Source organism: Zosterops lateralis (genome assembly GCF_965231275.1).
Source record: "Zosterops lateralis genome assembly, chromosome: 1".
NCBI classification, from domain to species: Eukaryota; Metazoa; Chordata; class Aves; order Passeriformes; family Zosteropidae; genus Zosterops; species Zosterops lateralis.
Window position 1 is genome coordinate 101,936,282 of NC_139762.1, and position 20,092 is coordinate 101,956,373.

The 20,092-nt window shown below is 36.4% G+C and overlaps 1 protein-coding gene across 9 annotated transcripts in view; it reads right to left on the reverse strand.

Annotated features, from left to right (window-relative positions):
* The window catches only part of PTPRM (protein tyrosine phosphatase receptor type M), a 437,540-nt gene that overhangs the window by 251,431 nt on the left and 166,017 nt on the right, over positions 1-20,092 (reverse strand). For all 9 annotated transcript variants that reach the window (XM_083866169.1, XM_083866171.1, XM_083866170.1 and 6 more), the window contains exon 7: positions 11,957-12,250. In XM_083866169.1, coding sequence (XP_083722295.1) covers positions 11,957-12,250 — 294 coding nt within the window. The remainder of the gene's footprint in view (positions 1-11,956; positions 12,251-20,092) is intronic.

A 20,092-nucleotide genomic window follows, 5' to 3' on the forward strand; every position in this document is an offset into this window, starting at 1 on the left:
ATGCATGCCAGTTTTTTACAAGTTTTGAACTGTGAACAGGTAAAGGCTTATTGACCCACAACACCTTCTGCATATTCCTGCAGGTTGTCTCATTTTAGAGCATTCCTGAGTTGCTGCACATTTCAGCTTCTGTTTTTTACTGGAAAAAGGGATTTCGTTTATAATATCAACATCGAATATCACTTTAACACTGCTGAAGCCTTTTTTTCTCCCCATCCCAAACACAAAACCAGTAACTTTTGTAATCGTGGAAACTTAAAATTGAAAACAGGCCATTTTCTGGTTTTTTTCTGCATCATGTGTCCTGTTCCTCTATTACAGCAATGCAAAATGGTGATTTGAATTCCTGGACAACTTTGTACCAGCCAAGACAAATGAAATCACTGTCAGTTTCTTTTAAAACAGTATCTGAATAAGATACATACTTTAACATTTCATAATGAAAAAAATCAGATAGTTACTTCTACTACTTTAAACTATACTCAGCGTATTTTCTTTTAGCCACGGCATTTTAAAGCAACTAAGTAACTTCTGAATTAATTTACTAACCTTATATTTAATATTTTGTATGAGAAACAGCAAGTGTATGCCTAGAGACACCACTGTACACAGTTGTCACAAACATTTTATCATCAGTCCCTTCACAACTGTTTGTGCAACGCTGCCCATTATTAGCAACATATTCTGAAATGGCTACTCTTCCTCCTTTATGATGACAGAAACTTTTAGCAAACAGTTCAGCTTTTGCTGAGAATGAGTTTTAAATTAACTTATCCATTGTTATGTATCTTTGCATCATTGCTTAATAGCTCCACCACCCTTTCAGGGCAAGAAATAATCTTGTGGGGGAAAAAAATTAAAAAAAAAAAAAAAAAAAAAAAAAATTGGTTACTTGTGCTTACAAAAATAAACCTAGATGCATGTGTTGAAAATCTGAAAATTAAGTCATAATTTATATACAATTGAAGAACTTCATTAAGATTAGCTCCCTTCAGTTGCTCAGATATGCTAGATACAATCATTTCTGATCAAAGTAATAAGCTAGCTGCTATGAAGAAATAATTAAATGTTTAGGTGAATCTGGAATTCACTTATGTTCACAGAATTCCCTGAAAGCTATCTTTTTCTTCTTGCATCCTTAAGACATTGAAAAGGCTCTTTTCAATTTACTCTTGCCCTGCCATTTCAGCATTTCAACTTGTCAAATCAACTGCTCTTAGATTACAATTGTTACAGAAGACATCTAGGGTCATGCCACTTAAAACTTCTCAATAACAGAAGACAGCTCAAAACATATTAAAGAAAAAACTTTGTATCTGATCCACTGCAGAACTGTGCATCTGTAAAGCTCCAAATGCAGCATAAACCTCTAGGATGTTATCTAACTGCAAATCATATAGTTTTAAAAATCAAGGGTTAAACCATTTTAAGCGAAGATTAAAGCCAGTTGTTTGGATGAAAAGAAGGAAGACATACAAACCGGTCTCAGTAACCTGCAGTAACAATCAAGAAGGAACTACGGCACAGCATAAAAATGAATGCAAAGAAGTACTTTCCTGATGGATTTTTAAGATTTTAACACTGGCTGCTTTCATAAGCAATGATCTGTAAGTGGAGAGATTAACATTAAAGTGGTAGTACACGTAGCAGTAAACAACCACTTTGAATTCTAGTAGACAGAAAATTATCATTATGAAAATAAACCATTTTCAAGTCACTTCTTTTGGGAACCCAATACCATATTGTACACTAACTGCTTAGCAGAGATTGTGTCACTGTAACACAGAATGAAATAAATTAGTTTTGATAGATTGACACCAGAGAGTTTTGTGATGTTATCAGAGCAGTAGTAGTTCATTGTTTTAAGAGACTCATAGGTAAGGTGAAAGTAATTTTCACTCAGTCAAGAGTCCAACCATATTTTGAGATGAATGACATATACACTTTGTTTAAAGAATGAACAGATATTATATTAAGAGGAGTCAGAGTGCAATTCGACCTGTGCCTAATTAACAGGGATAGCTGAAGCACATAAAACACTACTGTAAATGCAGAGCTCAAATGAGTCTATGGAAGAAGAATGACTTATTTAATTGTTAAATGAGAGTGATTATTTTGAGCTTTGCTGTTGCTTGTGAAAATCTAGTACCCAGACTTTTTAAATACTAATCTTTGCTGCACTTCTTCTGAAAGATTATGTAGAAATGAACAGAATAGCCTCATAATGCTTTTATTCATTTTCTTTGAGACTCCAGTACTGGAAAGCAAAGGGTCTATCTCAACCAATAACTGGACAGTTTGAAAATGAGAATAAACTGTCACTTCTCCTATCAGAAACAACCCTGCTCGAGACTAAACAGAATCTTGCTAAAATGGCCTTAAAAAGATCGTATTTCTTTATAAACAGTCTTAGTTATAGACTACACAAAGTAAAGGTTAATGAAGAGAAACAGTCTGAGAAGCCCTATCTGAATAATATTACTGTGAATTACAGCATGATCCAACCAACAGAATTTTTCATCTCCTTTTATGGTGAGTGAAAAAAATAACAAAAGGATTTTTAGTTTCTTTTTAGAACAACTAACAATGCAATGCTGTTTGTCAGTGAAAGGTTTTTTGACAAAAGAAATGCTTTCATTGATTACCCTGTATTATAGCTCTCTAATTTTTCCTCTTTTAAATGAATACTCTTCACAATCTAGCCTTACATGTCAGACAAAACCCTCAAACTTTTATAATGGAAATTTAATTATAGTACAACTTTTGCCAGTTGTTATTTCAAAGTCATCCATAATTATGCTCAAGTCATTAAAAGTTATTTTTTCATTTACTTGGCCAAACATGCCAGTTATACATTGGTTAATCCTCTCGAATTCAACACTATACAACAGTAATTAAAAAATTACTGATTTTTTTAAATTATTTTTTTAAGGTAACTGCAAACAAAACATCCGCAGAGATAGTCAAAATAAAGAGCAACTGACAATTTGATTTTTGTTTCTAAAGAACACAAATTTTTAGAAATTAAAAGGCACTTCTGCATGTCAAGAATAAACACTTATTTTTACCCTTTTGCTTTACATGCATTTTTCCATATGATAATACTAAAAGATATTAGTCCACTATAAATATGATTTTTCTACTGCAAAATTTTGGCACGAAAATACCTTCAAGAGAGCTTTTTGAAAGTTCTCAATCATGAAATAACAAATTAAATTGAACTCTCCCTTTTCCAAAAGAAAGCCCTTATTTCTTTTGGAATGAGTAAGCATGAACAGAGATAGTTATTAGTATATTTTAAATAATAACAAGGGTGCTCAAATGATGGTATAAAGTAAAAGAGAGCTAAATGCAGACATCAAAAGTATAAATTTGAAAATACAGTTGTTGAAACCATTTGAGATGGCTGGGCATACTGAAGTGCAAGAGCCATAAGTCATTAACTTTACTGGCAATTTGATTTTAATTTCCTCTATTTGTCTTTCAACACAGTACCTCATGATAATGCTAGGCAAAGCCTTTCCCAATTTTATTTCTTATTTCTTCTTAGAGATTTAGGTTACTATTTCCTCGCTGAATGCTTTCCAGTAAAATGTTTCATTTCCTGGGCCAGAATTCACTTAGCTATGTAGACACAGAGTAAGAAAAAAAATGAGTACAGAGAAGTTTTCCTCACTCATATGTTTCTGGCCTCTTAAGAGTCTGTTAGAATCTCAGCTCCATGGGGATGCCCTTCTCTGCCTAAACACACTCAGCAGCAATTAGATGGGTTACCAAAACTCTATTTTTTACAGCTACAGAAGCTGAGGTCTAGTGCTCTGTGAACTGTCTCAACTTTATTTTTGTTGTAAACAGAAATGTGATGCACACTTGCTCACCAGGAGAGATCCTTGGATTGTAGGACAGTATTATCTATTTATAGCACAGCAACAACCTAGTACTCTGAAGAGGGAGAATTTTTTATCTCCAAAGTCAGGATATCTCTTCATCAGGATCTGCCCCGATTTCAGGTCTCAAACTTGACACACAGCCTACAGTCTAGGCTATAACGTTGTAACCGAACTTTATAGAAAAAGGTAATAACAGAAAAGCCAGAACTCAGCATCAGCTTTTTCTTACTGGGACTCTTTAGGAGGCTGGACTGAATTCTGCAACGACTACATTTGCAAAACAAACAGGTTTGCAAAACAAAAATGCCTCCCAAGTACTGAATAAACCTGGAAGCACCTGAGTGGTGTAGTTGTTCATTTTCCTTTGAAGTGAGGGAAAATTAATATACCATTCTTTCTAAAAACCTATGATAAGCACTTTTTTTTTTGTAATTTGGAAAAAAAACCCCGAACTACTAAAAGGTTTAAAAACCTAAAGCATCTCTGTGTTTCTACATCATTCCTGGATGTTTCATGCTTCAGATACTTCAACAGAATTGTGCAGTTATGTGTTTTTAAAGCTGGCCAAAGCTGCTGGGCAAGACAGCACACGGTCTAACAGTCTCAAACAAAAGAGTGAGCCTTAAAATAATAAAACCAAGGAGCATGCCTGTCTGTTCATCCATTTCCATCTTTCAACACCCTTTAAAACCACTGGCAAATTTCATCTGAATAACTTGCTTAAAATTTAAAATTATTTGACACAGTACTGCCAAAATTTAATTCCAGAAGATCAGAGAGCCAAACTAGTGCCCCAATTCAGGAGGCTCAGGGCAAACAAGTAGAAGTCTAACATCAAATATTCCATTTGACAACAGACTTGTACTTAACTGGGTGCTCCCTCCTGCCATGCAGGTCGGTCATAAGGAAAAATGGGATTACCTTCACAAGGTGGTGGCATTTGATATTCACTGGAAAGACACAGCACGCCCTTTCCTGTTATTTTTAATTGCTTTTAATAACAGAGTACAAACGCATTCATTTAAATTTGCAGTAATAATATACTTCTAAGAAGAGAGAGATCCAAAGCATGTATGAAACAGCTTACATTTCATTTGTTCAGAACAGAGTAATACTAAGGAACACCCTGTAAAAACAGTATTTTTACAACTATTTCTAATTTACCACTTCCATTAAAGGTGCCCACATAGCAGTCTTTTATTTATAATCAGTACATTCCCAGCTTGTTGGGTTTTTTCTCACTCCATAACAAGCAATTCTTACTGAACTGAAGTTTGGTACAATAATTGTTTGAGTGTGTGTTTTTGAGCTTATCTTTGTAACTAATAAGAGACTGCAACAAAGACTGGAGATGAAGATATGTCACAGGGGAAATCATATTATCTACTTTTCCTTAAGGGTCATTATGTTTTCCTCACATTCCCTCCACCTGGCAGATGTGAAATTAATAATTTTGCCCCTCAGGTTTGCTCTAAGTTAGTGAAGGTTCATTTGTCTCAAAGAGCAGGTTAATTTCTTCCTCTGCAAATGTTTTGAAATGGGAATCTATTAAAGTGAAGAAATAAGTCTCCATTTATATGACTGCTTTTCACAAAACCAAAGCGACGGCAGTTATTTTTATATACACTCTGTTTCCATCTGTATATTAACCCAGCTGTAACTGTCAGGGAAGAATCCCAAATGTTTCTCCTTATTCTAATGTGGAGCTTCTCAAAAAAATCCTGATTTGACAGTCAAGTTTCATGCTCTGTGTCTTTACCAACACTATGTGTCTATATTCCTTTTATACTTCAGCACATGTGTCAGAAAGAGAGCCAATAGACCTACATACTTGCAGCAGTTTTCCTGTCCTTTTTTTCCCTTCTCTTCATGTGGTGAGGAGTGAAAATGTTCTTTTCTCAAGTGACACCACTGAATGCTCTATCTGACCAAAACCTATTTATTTAGGACCAATGGAGACACAAAAGTGCAGGTATTACTAATTTCTATATAATGCCAGTTCTCTTGGTTGCCAATATTAGGAGAAGTTTTTGTGTACGCAGGTTGAAAATTCACTGGATGGAGAACCAACCCATGATTTCCCCTGCAAAGGAAAGACATGTTTGGCATGAAAGGGCAGATACTCTCATGATGTTTATTTCCTGAAAGAAAATGTTCTATTTTTGCTATCACTGGCAACAACAAACCTAGAGAAGCATCCAGAACAATACAGTGGAACTCAAACTTTTGTGTGTGATAAAGTCTTTCCGTCACACTGTACTTCACTGCTTATACAGCTTCAGACAAGGACAGGAACACAATGGAAAGACCATGATACATCCCTGAATATTAAAGCAGAGTCCAGGTGAATTTAACAAACTGTGTCACTGTGGTGACAGCTTCTCTTCCCAGAATTTCTCTTCCGAAACTTGGAATCACAGAATGGCTGAGATAGGAAGGGTCTGGCTTATCTGGTCCAATCCTCACCCCTGCTCTACCAGTGCCAACCACAGCATCTTGTATGATGTCCAGACAACTTTTGATTATCTCCACTGCTCTTTACTCACTTAAAAAAAACATTTCACCACAGAAGGAGTTTGGGTTTCATCAAGCATGACTTCCCATCCCCATGCTGACTACATCTCATCACATTTTTGTCCTTTGTGTTCCTGGAAATGGTTTCCAAGAGTGGCTGTTCCATCATCTTCCCAGGGTTTATGGTGAGACTCTCCAGACTGTAGTTTTTTGTTTGGTGTTTTTCTTTTTTCTCTCTTTTTTTTTTTTTTTTTTTTTTGGGAACTTAAAGGACTCCTAGGGGAAGATCTAGACTGTGAAAAAAGGAGGAAGAGAACTGGATTTGAAGAGATTTGTATATGGCAGGAATTTGGATTATGTGGGGTTTTCCCATCCCAAGATTCCTGATAACACAAGGGGAGGCTGTTCTGTTACACGGCATCAGAAAAGTCATCTCACTAAGTAACACCTTGGGTGCTTGTTTCTGGACAAGTGGCTGCCAAAGAAGAACTTTCATACACTGGTCAATGCTGAATACCACTCATATTTTCTGAAGGACCCCTTCCAAGAAGATGCAGTTCTGTTTTGCTCCGCCATCCGAAGTGATCTGTCACAAACAGTTGGACATATATCTCCCTACGCAGTATTTTCTTGGAATTCTATTAAAATCTTCCCATTTACCTCCTGCACATCTGAAAGCTGCAATTCACTGCTACAGTGCAGAAAATCCAAAACTTTTACTTTAAAACAGCTTTTACCCTTAGGAGAAAGTGACCTTATGTGAGACAGTTTGTGTATCAGAAAGGCATTGGGAAAAAGGACAACACAGTAGGATTTTAGTTTCATAATAAAACCATAAATAAAATATAAGTTCACTGTGGATTTCTAGTTCTGATAAATCGATACAACTTTCTACTAAAGTTTATTACAGTTTCAGGTTAGGAATGGAGACTTTACAAATATCATGAAACTTTTCCATGGAAAATAAAATGGTGCAATATCTGTACCCTACTCCTCAGGGTTCAGGTGTCTCTGACCTGAGGTCTAGCTCTAATACAACACAGCTGCGAAAACCTTGGTTAAAACTTCTGAAGAAAATTGCTAAGAGAAAGAGCTGTGGAAAAAAACCTGTAGTATGGCTTCAAGCTGACATTTTCCTATGATCACAAAACTAAGCAATGTTAAGACTTTGTTATATGCCTGAAAAAACCCTGAACCTCTTCACAGGCAGCTCCCCACAGTATAGCAACGAGAAGGAATAACTTAATTCCCAGTGACAGTAAGATCCTTGCTCTTGAGACAAGAAGGTCAAAAGATTCAAGTCTTGAAGGACAGAGGAAGGAAGCTGCCATTTCAGCCTAGAGAAGGTCCTTGGAAGGAACTCATCTTTCCTAATAGTGACATAGAATGGGGGAGGGCATGGAAACCAGCAGTAGGCATCACTGAGTTTCAAGAAAGGCTAGGGCACGGACATTGACAAAGTGAGAGACTACCTAGGGAATTATTAACAAAAGAAGATGGAAGGGGGGAAAACAGGGAAAACCAACTGCAAAATTGACTTATTATTCAGAATGATGTACACAAGAAGATACAGACTGTTGTTCCTGTAGGACCTGGGCAGTGCTCCATGTCATGAGGCAGGAGGAAGGTTGTGGCACTGAGTACTGTTCAGCATATCTGAGCACACTGAATTTAAATGCCGGGTTCAAGACAGTTCCTGTGCCATCTGCCCAGAGATACTTCTGCCTGGTGCAACCTGATGCAGGTCTGAATTGGTCACACAGAAGAAGATACTCATTCCATTAGTGTATTCTGACACATGTAGATTTTTTGTTCACAATGCCAGTAGATTCCAGTGGGCAGCACAGAACAGTGAAGCAATTTTGACACCTTGGAAGATTAACCAGCTGAAGCCAAAGCAATGAGCAAACTGAGAAAAACAGAGATTATTCTCTTTCAAGAGAAGAGATTTGAAGAGTTCCTCTGCCCTATTCTTCCAGATTGTAACAAGCCTTCTAGGAGTACCAGACATTTTACAACAAACCTGCAGCAGTGTTTCAAGAGCTCAGTTGTACTGGGACTAACAGCTTTCCTCCTGACAAGCTCAGGTGATGGGATAGAAGAGACAACAACATCAACTATGTTAATTAAAACATCCCTGTTACTTCATTGTATGAAAATTATTGGTTAAACTGCCAGTGATTGTTTTTGCAACTACTCTAGGGCAGTAATTGTGTCTTAGCAAAAAGAAGTAGAGATCTGACTGTTAAAAAAACTCCACAGTTTGGGGATAATTTATCAAAAGATTCTTTCATGGCAGTCATATATATATATATATATAAATATATAGTTTTCTTACATTGCAATAGAGTTTTCTGGTTCAGTAAAGGAAAAATATGCTAATTTTCACAAATTATGCCAAATGTCACAGTGGAAAAAAAATTATGAGAAAAAGAAAACAATTTTACCTAGGGGGCCTTAATAATCCCCTCCCTTAGCAGGAGGGAGGATTTTATTTTAACTTTTTTTCCTAAGGTAGCTGGGTACCTGTCTTTAAGACATATCTGTTCACCAGCAGATTCAAGGAACAACATAAATTAGAAATAAAGTCTCCTAATTGAGGGAGGCACAGGAAAAAAAAATTGCAGGAGCTCATTTAGCAGTTCTGCATTATTCAGGTGTGTTTTAACTGGGGCACTGTTTCACCACCAGAATGCAGGGACACAGATCAAGATTGCAATGAATGTCAAAGACGAAGCATGCTGGAAAGCCCTGAAACAAATCTACCCACAGAAATACCGATATGGATAAGAAAAAACTACAAAACATAGCCTGTCTTATTAATCCTTCAACATATCTACTTTAGTTTTACTTTACTACCAGTTCCACTGGTTTTAGGTCAGATTGGGTCTCATCAGGAACAATACTGATAGGACAACAGGAAGAGCTTCAAACTGGAAGTAGGTTTACAACAGGTATTAGGGAGAAATTCTTTACTGTGAGGGTGGTGAGGCAGTAGGACCAGGTTGCCCAGAGAAGCTGTACATGCCCCATCCCTGGCATTCTGCATTCGAGGTTCACAACTCCATATGAGATAGCTGTGGGGAGAGGGAGCTTTGAGCATAGGAAGAGGTGATTTAAATCTCAGACAACCTAGGAAGGCCTCCATTTCACACTTTGAAATTAGAAAACCCCTTTTTTCTAAGTCTGACTCAAATGTGGTTCACCATGGCCAAAATCCATTAAACTCCTTCAAACCTGAACTCCACATTTTAGGTTAAATCTAATCCAGACCTGAATGCAATTCTTTGGCTTTCTGAGAATTACACTGAAAGAGCACTTACATTTTATTTCATCAAAAGGAAACAAAGCACTTTCTAAAGTGGCAACTGTTCCAGCAAGTGTGATGCAACCAAGTCTGGAAAGATTTTTTTTTTTCTCTGCTTTCTAATTATAGACGCCTTTATTTAGTAAAGTTGCAGATAAAAGTTGTCTGTTACAAGCCTCTGAAATCTCATTTTGCTAAAATGAAAACATATTTCAAATGCTTTGGAGAACTATTAAGATTATTGAATGCCTAGCATACTGCTTCAAGTCTCCAAGTGGTACACTATCTTCCCCTAGGGAACAGGCAAGCAGCATGCAATTATCACAGTAATTAAAAAGGTGCAATGATTCTTCTCTTAAAGACTCCTGTTTTATTAATTCTATGGTATGCTTTGGAGACTGGCATTTTTTTTACTCCTACCCAGCTTAATTATACTGTCATTAGTTTATCAGCATCTCTTTTTAAACCCTTGGGCCAGTTATTAGCATGTCACTTGCTAACAGTTAACCAATAACCACTACACCTTCGAAGCAGGGTCTTCTGTTATAAAAAAGCTAATTTGTAGAGACAGATTTAATACCATCATTCAATTTACATTTTTCAGTCATTTAACTTTCTGCTTTTAATTTAAGAAGGTTACTGTTTAGCTTAATGAAAACACAAATAATTCTGATATACTACAAGACCTTACCAGGTAAAAAAACACTTCCAGTACACAGTGGTTTATGACACTGAATGCCTGTTTTAATACTGAACAGTATGTACCACTGAGAAGAACAGAAAGCATATGATATCCTTAAATATATTTCTTAAATATAACTAAAATTCTGGATATCACTCTCTACTAAGTCTGGCTGAGGTGGAGTTAAATTTCCTTAATAGCAGCCTGTTTGGCAGTGCATTTTGGATTTGTAAATAATCCAAGGCTGGTAACACAACACAACCCTACAGGACAGACAGGCTCACTTACACAGCACCCAGTACTACATTACCTGATCATACAAGCTATTAGAAAAACTGTTTAATTTTAAAATAACTGAAATACCTGTGTATTAAATACATACTTACCTTGTCTAGAGAGACATTTACATTACTATTAAGGGAACCATATGCAATTTTTACGCTCCACTTTTGACTAAGCTGAAGTTATCTTAGCCTAGCAGAGAGAAATCATACAAATACAAAATACTTTACTATTATTAGGATTTAGCCGTACCACTTTTCAGTACTTTTCATTAAATACTTCTTTCCAGCAATGAGAGGAAGAAAAATACCAAAAAACCCATCAAAGGATTAGTACGTGTAGAAGTTTGCATCTTCAGAACACATTAGTGGGATTCTGACAGCAACTATACTTCATTTCGTGTTTGACATCACACCAATCCAACTGCAATGACATTTACTCACTGACAGGTGGCCAGGTGACTTTACAAAAGAATATGCAATGGAAATATATTTTTTCTGTTGAAGTACATAATTTTTCCTGTTAAAAAGACAAGTAAGACCAAGTAACTCTTTAAAAGACTAAGAACAATAAGCTAATAACACTTGTTACTCCCATTTCCTCTAACTGCAATCCTGCCTATCTTCTACCAGCTTTACAGCAGCAGAGAGATGATTCAAAATATTGGGGGAAAATACTAACAACCAAAGAAAATCAAGGTCACAGTATCCTCTATTATTTTCTGAACAGCTAAATCCCAAACTAATATCACTGCCAGTCTTACTGAAAATTATTCTACAATTGCTTCTATATAATAGGTGAACTTTGTATGCTATTACAATCAGAGGTCAGCTCTATTAATTATAACATCCAAAACAGGAGCCAAGATTGCTACAACGCACCAGAAATTGCACTATCTCATTTAGTGAAGAGACATGCTGTCAGTCACTCAAGAAAGCAGTCCTTTGCTAAACCCCATCTGCTAATTGAGACTCAACAGTGAATGCTTTTGCTGTTACACAGGATCACTTTCCACTTTATCTACAAGTTTGACATGACTGACATTGAAAAAAAAAAAAGCATGCACAGTCATGACTTCGCCTACAGAAGGCACAGAAGGTTGCTTTCAAGGTCACTGTAGCTGGAAAATGCTAATAAGGTTACACTTAAAATCATTCAGTCTTAATTCCTGCAACCAGCTGGTTTAAATCAGACAGTAAAAATACAGAAAAAAGTGAATTAACTTATGTTTCAGCCCTTAGAAAGATGCTTATCACTTTCCTATCACTCTGGAGTACTCACCAGCACATTTTGTTCTTGTTTTGAGAGCTGGGCCTGGAGATCCTGTTCCTCCTTCACCTGGTCTTGTAAGTAAGACACTGATTTCATATTCTGTATCAGGATCCAGGTGCCCAATCTTATAGCTTGTGGAGTCCACGGGCTGTATGTCATACCAGCTTCCACTTGAAGTTCGATACTCCACTTCTCTTTGGATAATGGGTCCATCCCCATTGATGGAGTTGGCATTCAGCTGTATCCACAGGTATGTTGCACCAACTGAGGACAGCTGAGGTGGAGCTATGGGAACTGGTGGCTCTGAAAAACAGTAAGGTATAAGAAGCTATGATTACACTTCCATTTTTTCTGCTTCTAAAACATTCAAATAAGCCACAGGGTTTGTACTACATTAGAGTTGAAGACTCCATAAAAATATGGATATGAAGAAATCACCACTACAGACTGACTTATTTTCATTAAACTGCAATATTCAGATTCTTTTGTTTATGCACTTGGAGATTTTAACCTCAAGTTTTTGGTTTAAACCACATAACTTGAAGCTTTTAGTTTATACCACGTAACTTTAAACCAGGTGCAAATGGAATTCTATTCACTAGACACTCCATGGCAACCCCCAATTTAAAAAGAATATCTCAGGTTTTCTCATACAAATACAGTTTGTTCTGGATATTAATATTAATCCTACTCAAAACTAATGTTTTTAAGCTAAAATTTATGTTGTAGCCTATCCTTATATATAATGAGAACAGGAATTTCTGCACAGAAACAAAAGCAATTTTTTATTAATAATTTTTCATGTACTTAACTACTCAGTCTTCATATTTTCAGACTTCTGTGTAATTGTAAGCAGAGTAAATACAGTAATTTTTCAAGTTCTGTACTCTGGTTAATATTAAAGACCTTCAAAACAAAAGCTGGGGGATTTCTTGAGCTGGGGATTTTTTGCTAGAGGTCTGTTTCTACTTCATGTAATAGTTATTTTCACTAACTACCATACAGAAATGATACTCTGTATCACAGAGCAAGCATGTATGTGATATCTTGATAGTTTGGATTATAAAGATTTCAAAACTGACCAAAGTTTTAAACCCACTTTAATTTATTATGTGATGGGCATCTTATTTGAAGTTAGACTGCAGAAATAATTTGCAGACATCATCTTTTTTTAAAGGTAAATAACGAATTCTTTTTTCCATACTGGTTAAATTACTCTGCTCTTTCATGCATCATATCTGCAAAAAATTCACCTTCCTGTTGGTTAAATATATTCATGTAGAATGAAATCAAGCCACGGTAATAAGGCACTGTTTGATCCAATATTCTTAACCTATCTATCAGCAAACACTGCCACCTTCTTAAGGCTACACAGAATATGCAATGAATGCAGGACATCTGTCTTCCCTAAGCTTTAGATTCAGATTTATCCTCTTCTGCTAACCATTTCCCTCTGTGTTGAGATACAGGTAGTCAAACAGACAAGAAGTTGAATTTATGTACTTCATCATTTTGTCATGGTCTTAAAAGAACAGTTAAAACAAAGAAAATAAAGAATGAAGCAAAAAGGAGAATGGATCTCTGAGCATTCAATATTTCCTGAGGAATAGCAGAATTGCTGTTTCAACATACATGTAATTATCCTACAGTATGCTACCTTTTTTCATTTATAGAAAGAGTAACTCAGAGCACAAATTACACTGAAGATTAGCTGTGCCTCAGATAGATGGTGTTTCTAATTAGCAGGGTACACTTGTATGCAAGCTTCGATCTGTGCAATCTGTTAGCAATTGCTGAAATACAACGCTACAAACCAGCAAACACAGGTGTCATCACTGTGTGTTTTTATCTTAACAAAACTAAATAATTACTATCATGATAAACACAATACAAAGGGCAACAAACCAGAACATCTTCAAAGACATCTATTAAGCATTACTAACTGGAATAAACATAATATATTGTGGCAGATTCCAGGATATAAAGAGCATTGTTTAGATTTTCAAATCAGCAGTGAAAGCATTGTTTTCTCAATAGCAATATATGGCAAACTGATGTCATTGTTGAGTTAGAAACCTACTATAGTTTTATTGAAACTATTCTTCCTAAGTATATAAACTACGGCTTCATACAGTGATAGTATGTCTGAAAACAGTTCTGACTTGACTCAAAATGATTTAGCGTCAATTTAAATCATTAGGCTGTTTTGTGAACCAAGACATGAAATGGAACTTTTATAAAGCATCCTAAGGCATTTACTTAGCCATGCTGAAAGAACAGTTAATTACTTTCAAGTTTCAAATGCTACTAAAGGCTGTTGAAGTGCCATTCAAAATGCAAACTCAGGAGTTAGGTCACTAAGGTTAGTGGTTACACCAATTCATTCCAAATATTACAAGTACTTGAAACAGACAGTATTTTATTGTCTTTTTATACCTCAGGGCATGTGTTTCATTTCTCTGGAACCACAATGAAAAAGGTTAATTCAAGTTACATTAATTCAGCAAAGCCTGCACATACTGCAATTTCATACTATTAACATGGTCTAGTACCAAAAAGTTACTTTCTTACCAGACATCGAGACTACCTAAAACTAACCTTTCATTACAAATATGATGTTCCTATTAAGTGACTGGTTAAAAACATGAGACTCAATTAAGCAGATACTCTTATACAGCACTGTATATCCAAAAATAATGAACTGATTCAATGACTGAAGCCCGAAATATATATATTTTTTCTGGACAGAATGAATTAATATTTTTAGGATGTTGAGGAGTTTCAATCACTTAGGTAAGTACCACACTGCAGCACTACTGTCCTTCACTAAAAGCAGTTCTACTGGCAGCCACTGAGGTAGTCTCAATTATATAACATGCAAATTAATACCTTTATGACACAGTACGACAGACTTGATATTTCAGGGCTCTGTATGTCCAAGGAAGGATTTTCAACTGACAGTAGAAACAAGTTTGTAGCAGTGGGTATTTAGTACAATGACTTTACTTAAAGAGTTCTTCCTTGCAGATCTCCTCCTGAAGCTAGTAAACAAAGTTATTCAGTACTGCAAAGCCCTTTTAAATATAAGTTTTTAAAACAGAATATTAACTGAAAAAAAAGAAAGTAAGTGGATCCATATTTCAAATTTTATGCCTTTTAGACTTTGAACAGATATGTGACCTCCTCTTGAATTCTCTGACAAAGGACAATGAGCGCAATCCCTCAGGGAAAGGAAATAGTGGCTACTTTACACAGCCAGAGGTCTGCAGGTGACAGAAAGCTCTAAGCAGGTGCTCTCAGGTCACCCTACATAAATGGATCATTTATATTAAATATGAGAAAAAGATTTTATCATAAAGAGCAGCCCTTCTGCAGAGGATACAAACACACTTTATCCTTACACAAAGGATAAAAAACAAATGCAGCCATACATGAATGTAAACTATTTATTCTTGTGCACTTTTTATTAATTGAAAACACACTTGAAACTGCAACTTCTTCCTTTAAACTGCTTTGTACTTAAATTATACAGATTTTCCAAACATTTTCTAGAACATCTTAACATCTTTTACTTTGCAGTTCTTTTAAAATTTAAATTGGGAGGGCAAAGGCATCACATTGAGATGCCACTGGAGATAATGTAAATCTCTAAGACTTAAGTGAGTTAAAGAAGACAAAAATAGACATTTCTTCTCTGTGGCTTAGAAGCACTATCTTGAAAAATGACAAAAACTACTTCCTCACTTTTTGCAAAAGCATGAATGTGTATATGTTTACCTTACCTTCTTTGCCACAAAATCATAGAGTCATGCTGGAAAATACCTCCAATATAATCAAATTCAACCTTTGACCAAGATGCCAACTAAACCATGGCACTAACTGAATATTTTCAGGGATGGGAACCTCACCACTTCCCTGGGCAGCCCATTCCTATGCTTAACCATTCTTCCTGATGTCCCAAACCCAAATCACCCTGCCAAAGCTGGAGGCTATGAGCTCTTGTCCTGTCCCTTGTAGTTTGGGAGAAGAGGCTGACCCCCACCTGGCGGCTACAATCCCCTATCAGGCTACTGTAGAGAGTAATGAGGGTTTTTTTATATCTCCTTTTTTTCCAGACTGAACACTCTCAGCACACTCAGCTGCTCCTGACCCACTCTTCAGACTCTTCACCAGCTCCTTGCCCTTCTCTGGACTCACTCCAGAGAGTGAGCACCCCAGTGTCTTTCCTTTAGTGACAGGAAACAGTACTCAAGATGTGGCCTCACTAGTGTCAAGCACAGGGGGGACAATCACTGCCCTGGTCCTGCTGGCCACACAGGCCAGGGAGCCACTGGCCTTCTTGGTCACCCAGACACATGCTGGCTCAGGTTTAGCTGATCAGCAGCCCCATGTCTTTCTCCCCAGCTTTTAGTACTTGTATAGTCCAAATTTTCACCCGTGTTCCCTCTCATTTCAAAACACCTCTCAATTAGCCTTTCCTTTCAGTCCCAGCACAAACGACCTTATCTGGGTATGCAGTGTCTTGTTCTCCCACTCCTCACAATCCACATCATTAATCCATCAAAGTACAATTAATTTTACTCTCAAAGTAAAAGCAAGATGGAGGCCTGCATACCAAAAGCTCACAAATGGTAAGCTCATAGGTCTTGACCCCTGTGCCTGGATCCAGCCTGCCCCAGAAGAGCTAAGACCCCTGCTTGCAATTAAATTCCATACACTGTATCTAAAATTTTGGGGGAATTTTAAAGATGAACTCACAGCAGTCTCAGGTCTAGTTGGGTTTTATTTAGTAGTTAAGTTAACTAGCTATATTTGAGAATAGATTTTCACAGGAAGAGGAAAACATCACTCTTGACATAACTAGTACCCTCCTGAAAAAATATTACTGCTTCAAAGACCAGAGCCTTCAGCACTTTCCTATGGCAAGTTTGCTAAGATGGATGAACTGTATCAGCTCTTCTAGTTGGATGTTTTCTCAACACCTTCAGGCTGAGACACACACCCACACTGAAAAACTTAAGTCTCCAGTCAGTTTGCCAAAAAATGAGCATATGAAACTGGACTTCATTATAGGAATTGTTAGGCAACAATAAAAGTAAGTCCTAACACCAGCACTGTTGGTAAATAAAGGGGTACAGACAGTGACGGATCCAGCATGAAAGGTTAGCTGCAGAGAGCAAAAACAGATGCCAAGTATCTGTGTATATTTAATGCATGAGAACAATTGATACCACAGATAAGTAATTGTTGATATTTTCTTATGGATATTTCTTCTTGTCAAAATGTCTTTGCCCTCCAGAATAAATTCTTTGCTCTAGAGGTCCTGAAGAGGTTTGGTTCTGTTCCCAGTGTTAAATTTTCCATTTGGAAAATGCAGACATTTAAGCTGCCAGCATTACAGATGGCTACCTTTCCGTGCCCTTGCTTAAAAACCTAACCAAACTCCTTTTAACCAATTTGACACCTAGGTTTACCTTGTTTGAACTCAATAAGCAGTCTGAACTCTGTAATAATCTGATGTCTGCTAGACAGGCTCATTCTGTTCTCCTAAATCTAATCTGTGTTGGATCTGCCCACTATTAGAAAACTTCAGCCTAGGGATTGTATGCAGAACTCTAATTTACTTCACCAAATACATTTAATCAATTCCACCTGACTATTTTCCTTTTGCTCAATGTTTGATTACTTTTATGTCATCTATTAGATACGAGCTGATGTTTTTTACAATAAGTGGGTTATCTGACAAGGCCGATTTCATGTCTCCCATTAGATAAGTGACATTTCAATCCAATTCTCTGACAAACTTAGATGAGAATACTGTGCAGTTTGAACACATACAATGACATGGCACTTGTCTTTTCAGCTTTTCTTATCAGAACAAACACTCAGGCAAATTGAAAACCTCCCCTTCAGGATTTATTTAAATAGAACAATCAATACTTTATTTCACCATCCTCTAAAAGGCATATAAGCTACCGCAAACAAGTTTTTTAAAAAAAAAAATCTTTCTTTTCCCCCCCTTTTAAGGCCAGACTAATTGTTCACTGACAAGCTTTTTCTCATTACCTAGACAATATTCTTGTTTACAATTATTTAATAACAGAACTGACAGCTCTTTAATTGCAATTTCCCCCTGCTCCATATTGCTGAAACCTTGCTATAACATGCTCACTCAGGTAAAAAAAGAAGACAACAAAAAAGAAGAAAATTAAGAACACCTGGAAGTTTCTTACATGTCTTTCATTTTCAAGATTTCATTCCTTTGTGATTGCAGGTTTGATTTGCAGCACCTGAAACTAGCAGCCCTTCTGCTCTTTTCAAGAGTTCTGGTACCTGGTCTCCAGTGCCACACATCATCATGCCACAGCAGCACTACAAAGCTTAAAGATCTCTAAACACATAACTGGAATCCACTTAGAGTAAGTTCCTATTTAGTGAAACTTTGTTTACAGCGAAGTAGAATGAGTGCTGTACCAAGTTCTAACCCACTCTACTGTGCAAGCATCTGTACTTAAAAGCAAATATATTTTGAAAAAAGCCCTATTCCAGTGCAGAACTTTTTGCAACTTGAGTTACAGGTTCAGTAACCAGAATTAAACAGAGCATGATAAATGTGAAGAACTGATTCTCTTTAACTTACAAATGCTCCGTTTGACTCTCTTGTCATTCTAGCAATGTAATTCCAAGGAAGTTCCTTGTAAGTCAGTTTAGTTACACCAGCGTAAATGAGAAGAGAATTAAATCTATTGCTTGTAACAAAGAGGGGAGAATAATTACACCACTGTTTTTACACATACCATTATTAAGCCATCAGCAATTCCCAAGTATCCTAAACATTACATGTAGTGTGGGCATATGTACATTCTTCATGATTTATGGATGGGAATGGACTAAGAAAAGATATAGCTGCACTGAAATCAACCCGTTATCTTTGAAGTCTGCTACTGATATTGCAGAAAACGTGCTAAAAATTAGGAAATACAGTTTCTTAATTATATGTCATCAATGAGAAAGAGTATTTATTAATTAGCCCCTAATGCTGCTGTTCAGTACAGTCATCCAACATTTTACAGCACAATGTTTAAAATGAGTCTTTTTAGGTCAGAAGGACTGACCTGCAGGTGGTCTCATAAAAGCTCCAACACAGGCAATAGGGATTACAATAATTACTTAGCCACTCTACAAGTAGTTAATGGGATTACACCCTAAGGCTATCCACTTGCTCACCGTGCCCAGTGCAAATTTTCTGAAAGAATCTGGGTAAGCACAAATGCTTTAATGATACGCTTCATAATTTCATCTATTGCACCTCAAAAGGAGCACTAATAAATTACAACACTCTGAATCAAAGAGATTGAGAAGAAATTTACTCATTTGGTTTGCTGTATTGCTCATCACTGATGCAGTAACTCCTCCTTCTGCCTCCTTCAGGCAGTGTTCATTCCTCTTTGTTTTCACTGGTTTTAGGTCTGAAAGATGCTTAATCATGTGCACTGGGGTTATAGTCCACGCTTCCTTTCTTTGCTGACTTTCATATATATCTATTTTTGGCCATTTTCTTTATTTTCTTTTCATGCTTGGACCAAAATAACCTCATTTTTCCCACAATGCCTTATAATTATATTCTCATCTCACCCCTCTGTTTGTTTCTTTTTTCATCTGTTCATTCAAATAGGTCTTCTATGTTTTCATGCTACAACATATTGTGTCTTGTTATCTTCATACCCTGGTTATTTCCAACATCCTTCCCTTGTCCTGTTTCTCTTAATTTTCTCTACAACACATTCACTAAAACCCCATTCTTGCTTTTGGAAAATGGTTTATTCTTCATTATGGCTTTCTTGCATCTTCTTCTACTGGTGACAGATTATTCCTCATTCTACTTACATTTAAGTGTTTGCCAAAGTTTTTAAAAACACCCCTCCATATACTGAAATATGTGTATTGTATGTGTTCACTTTAAACATAAATCTTGCACATTTTGTAGTAAGCATATTTTTTAGAATACAGTCTTCACAATGGAGGCAAGTAGCCATTATTATGTTCTTTATGTTCATAAAGCTTGTTAAGATGTATAGGCCTAAACAGTGTGTTTTGGGGAAATATATAAAATATCAATCAGCAAGTACCTAGTTAATTAGCCCT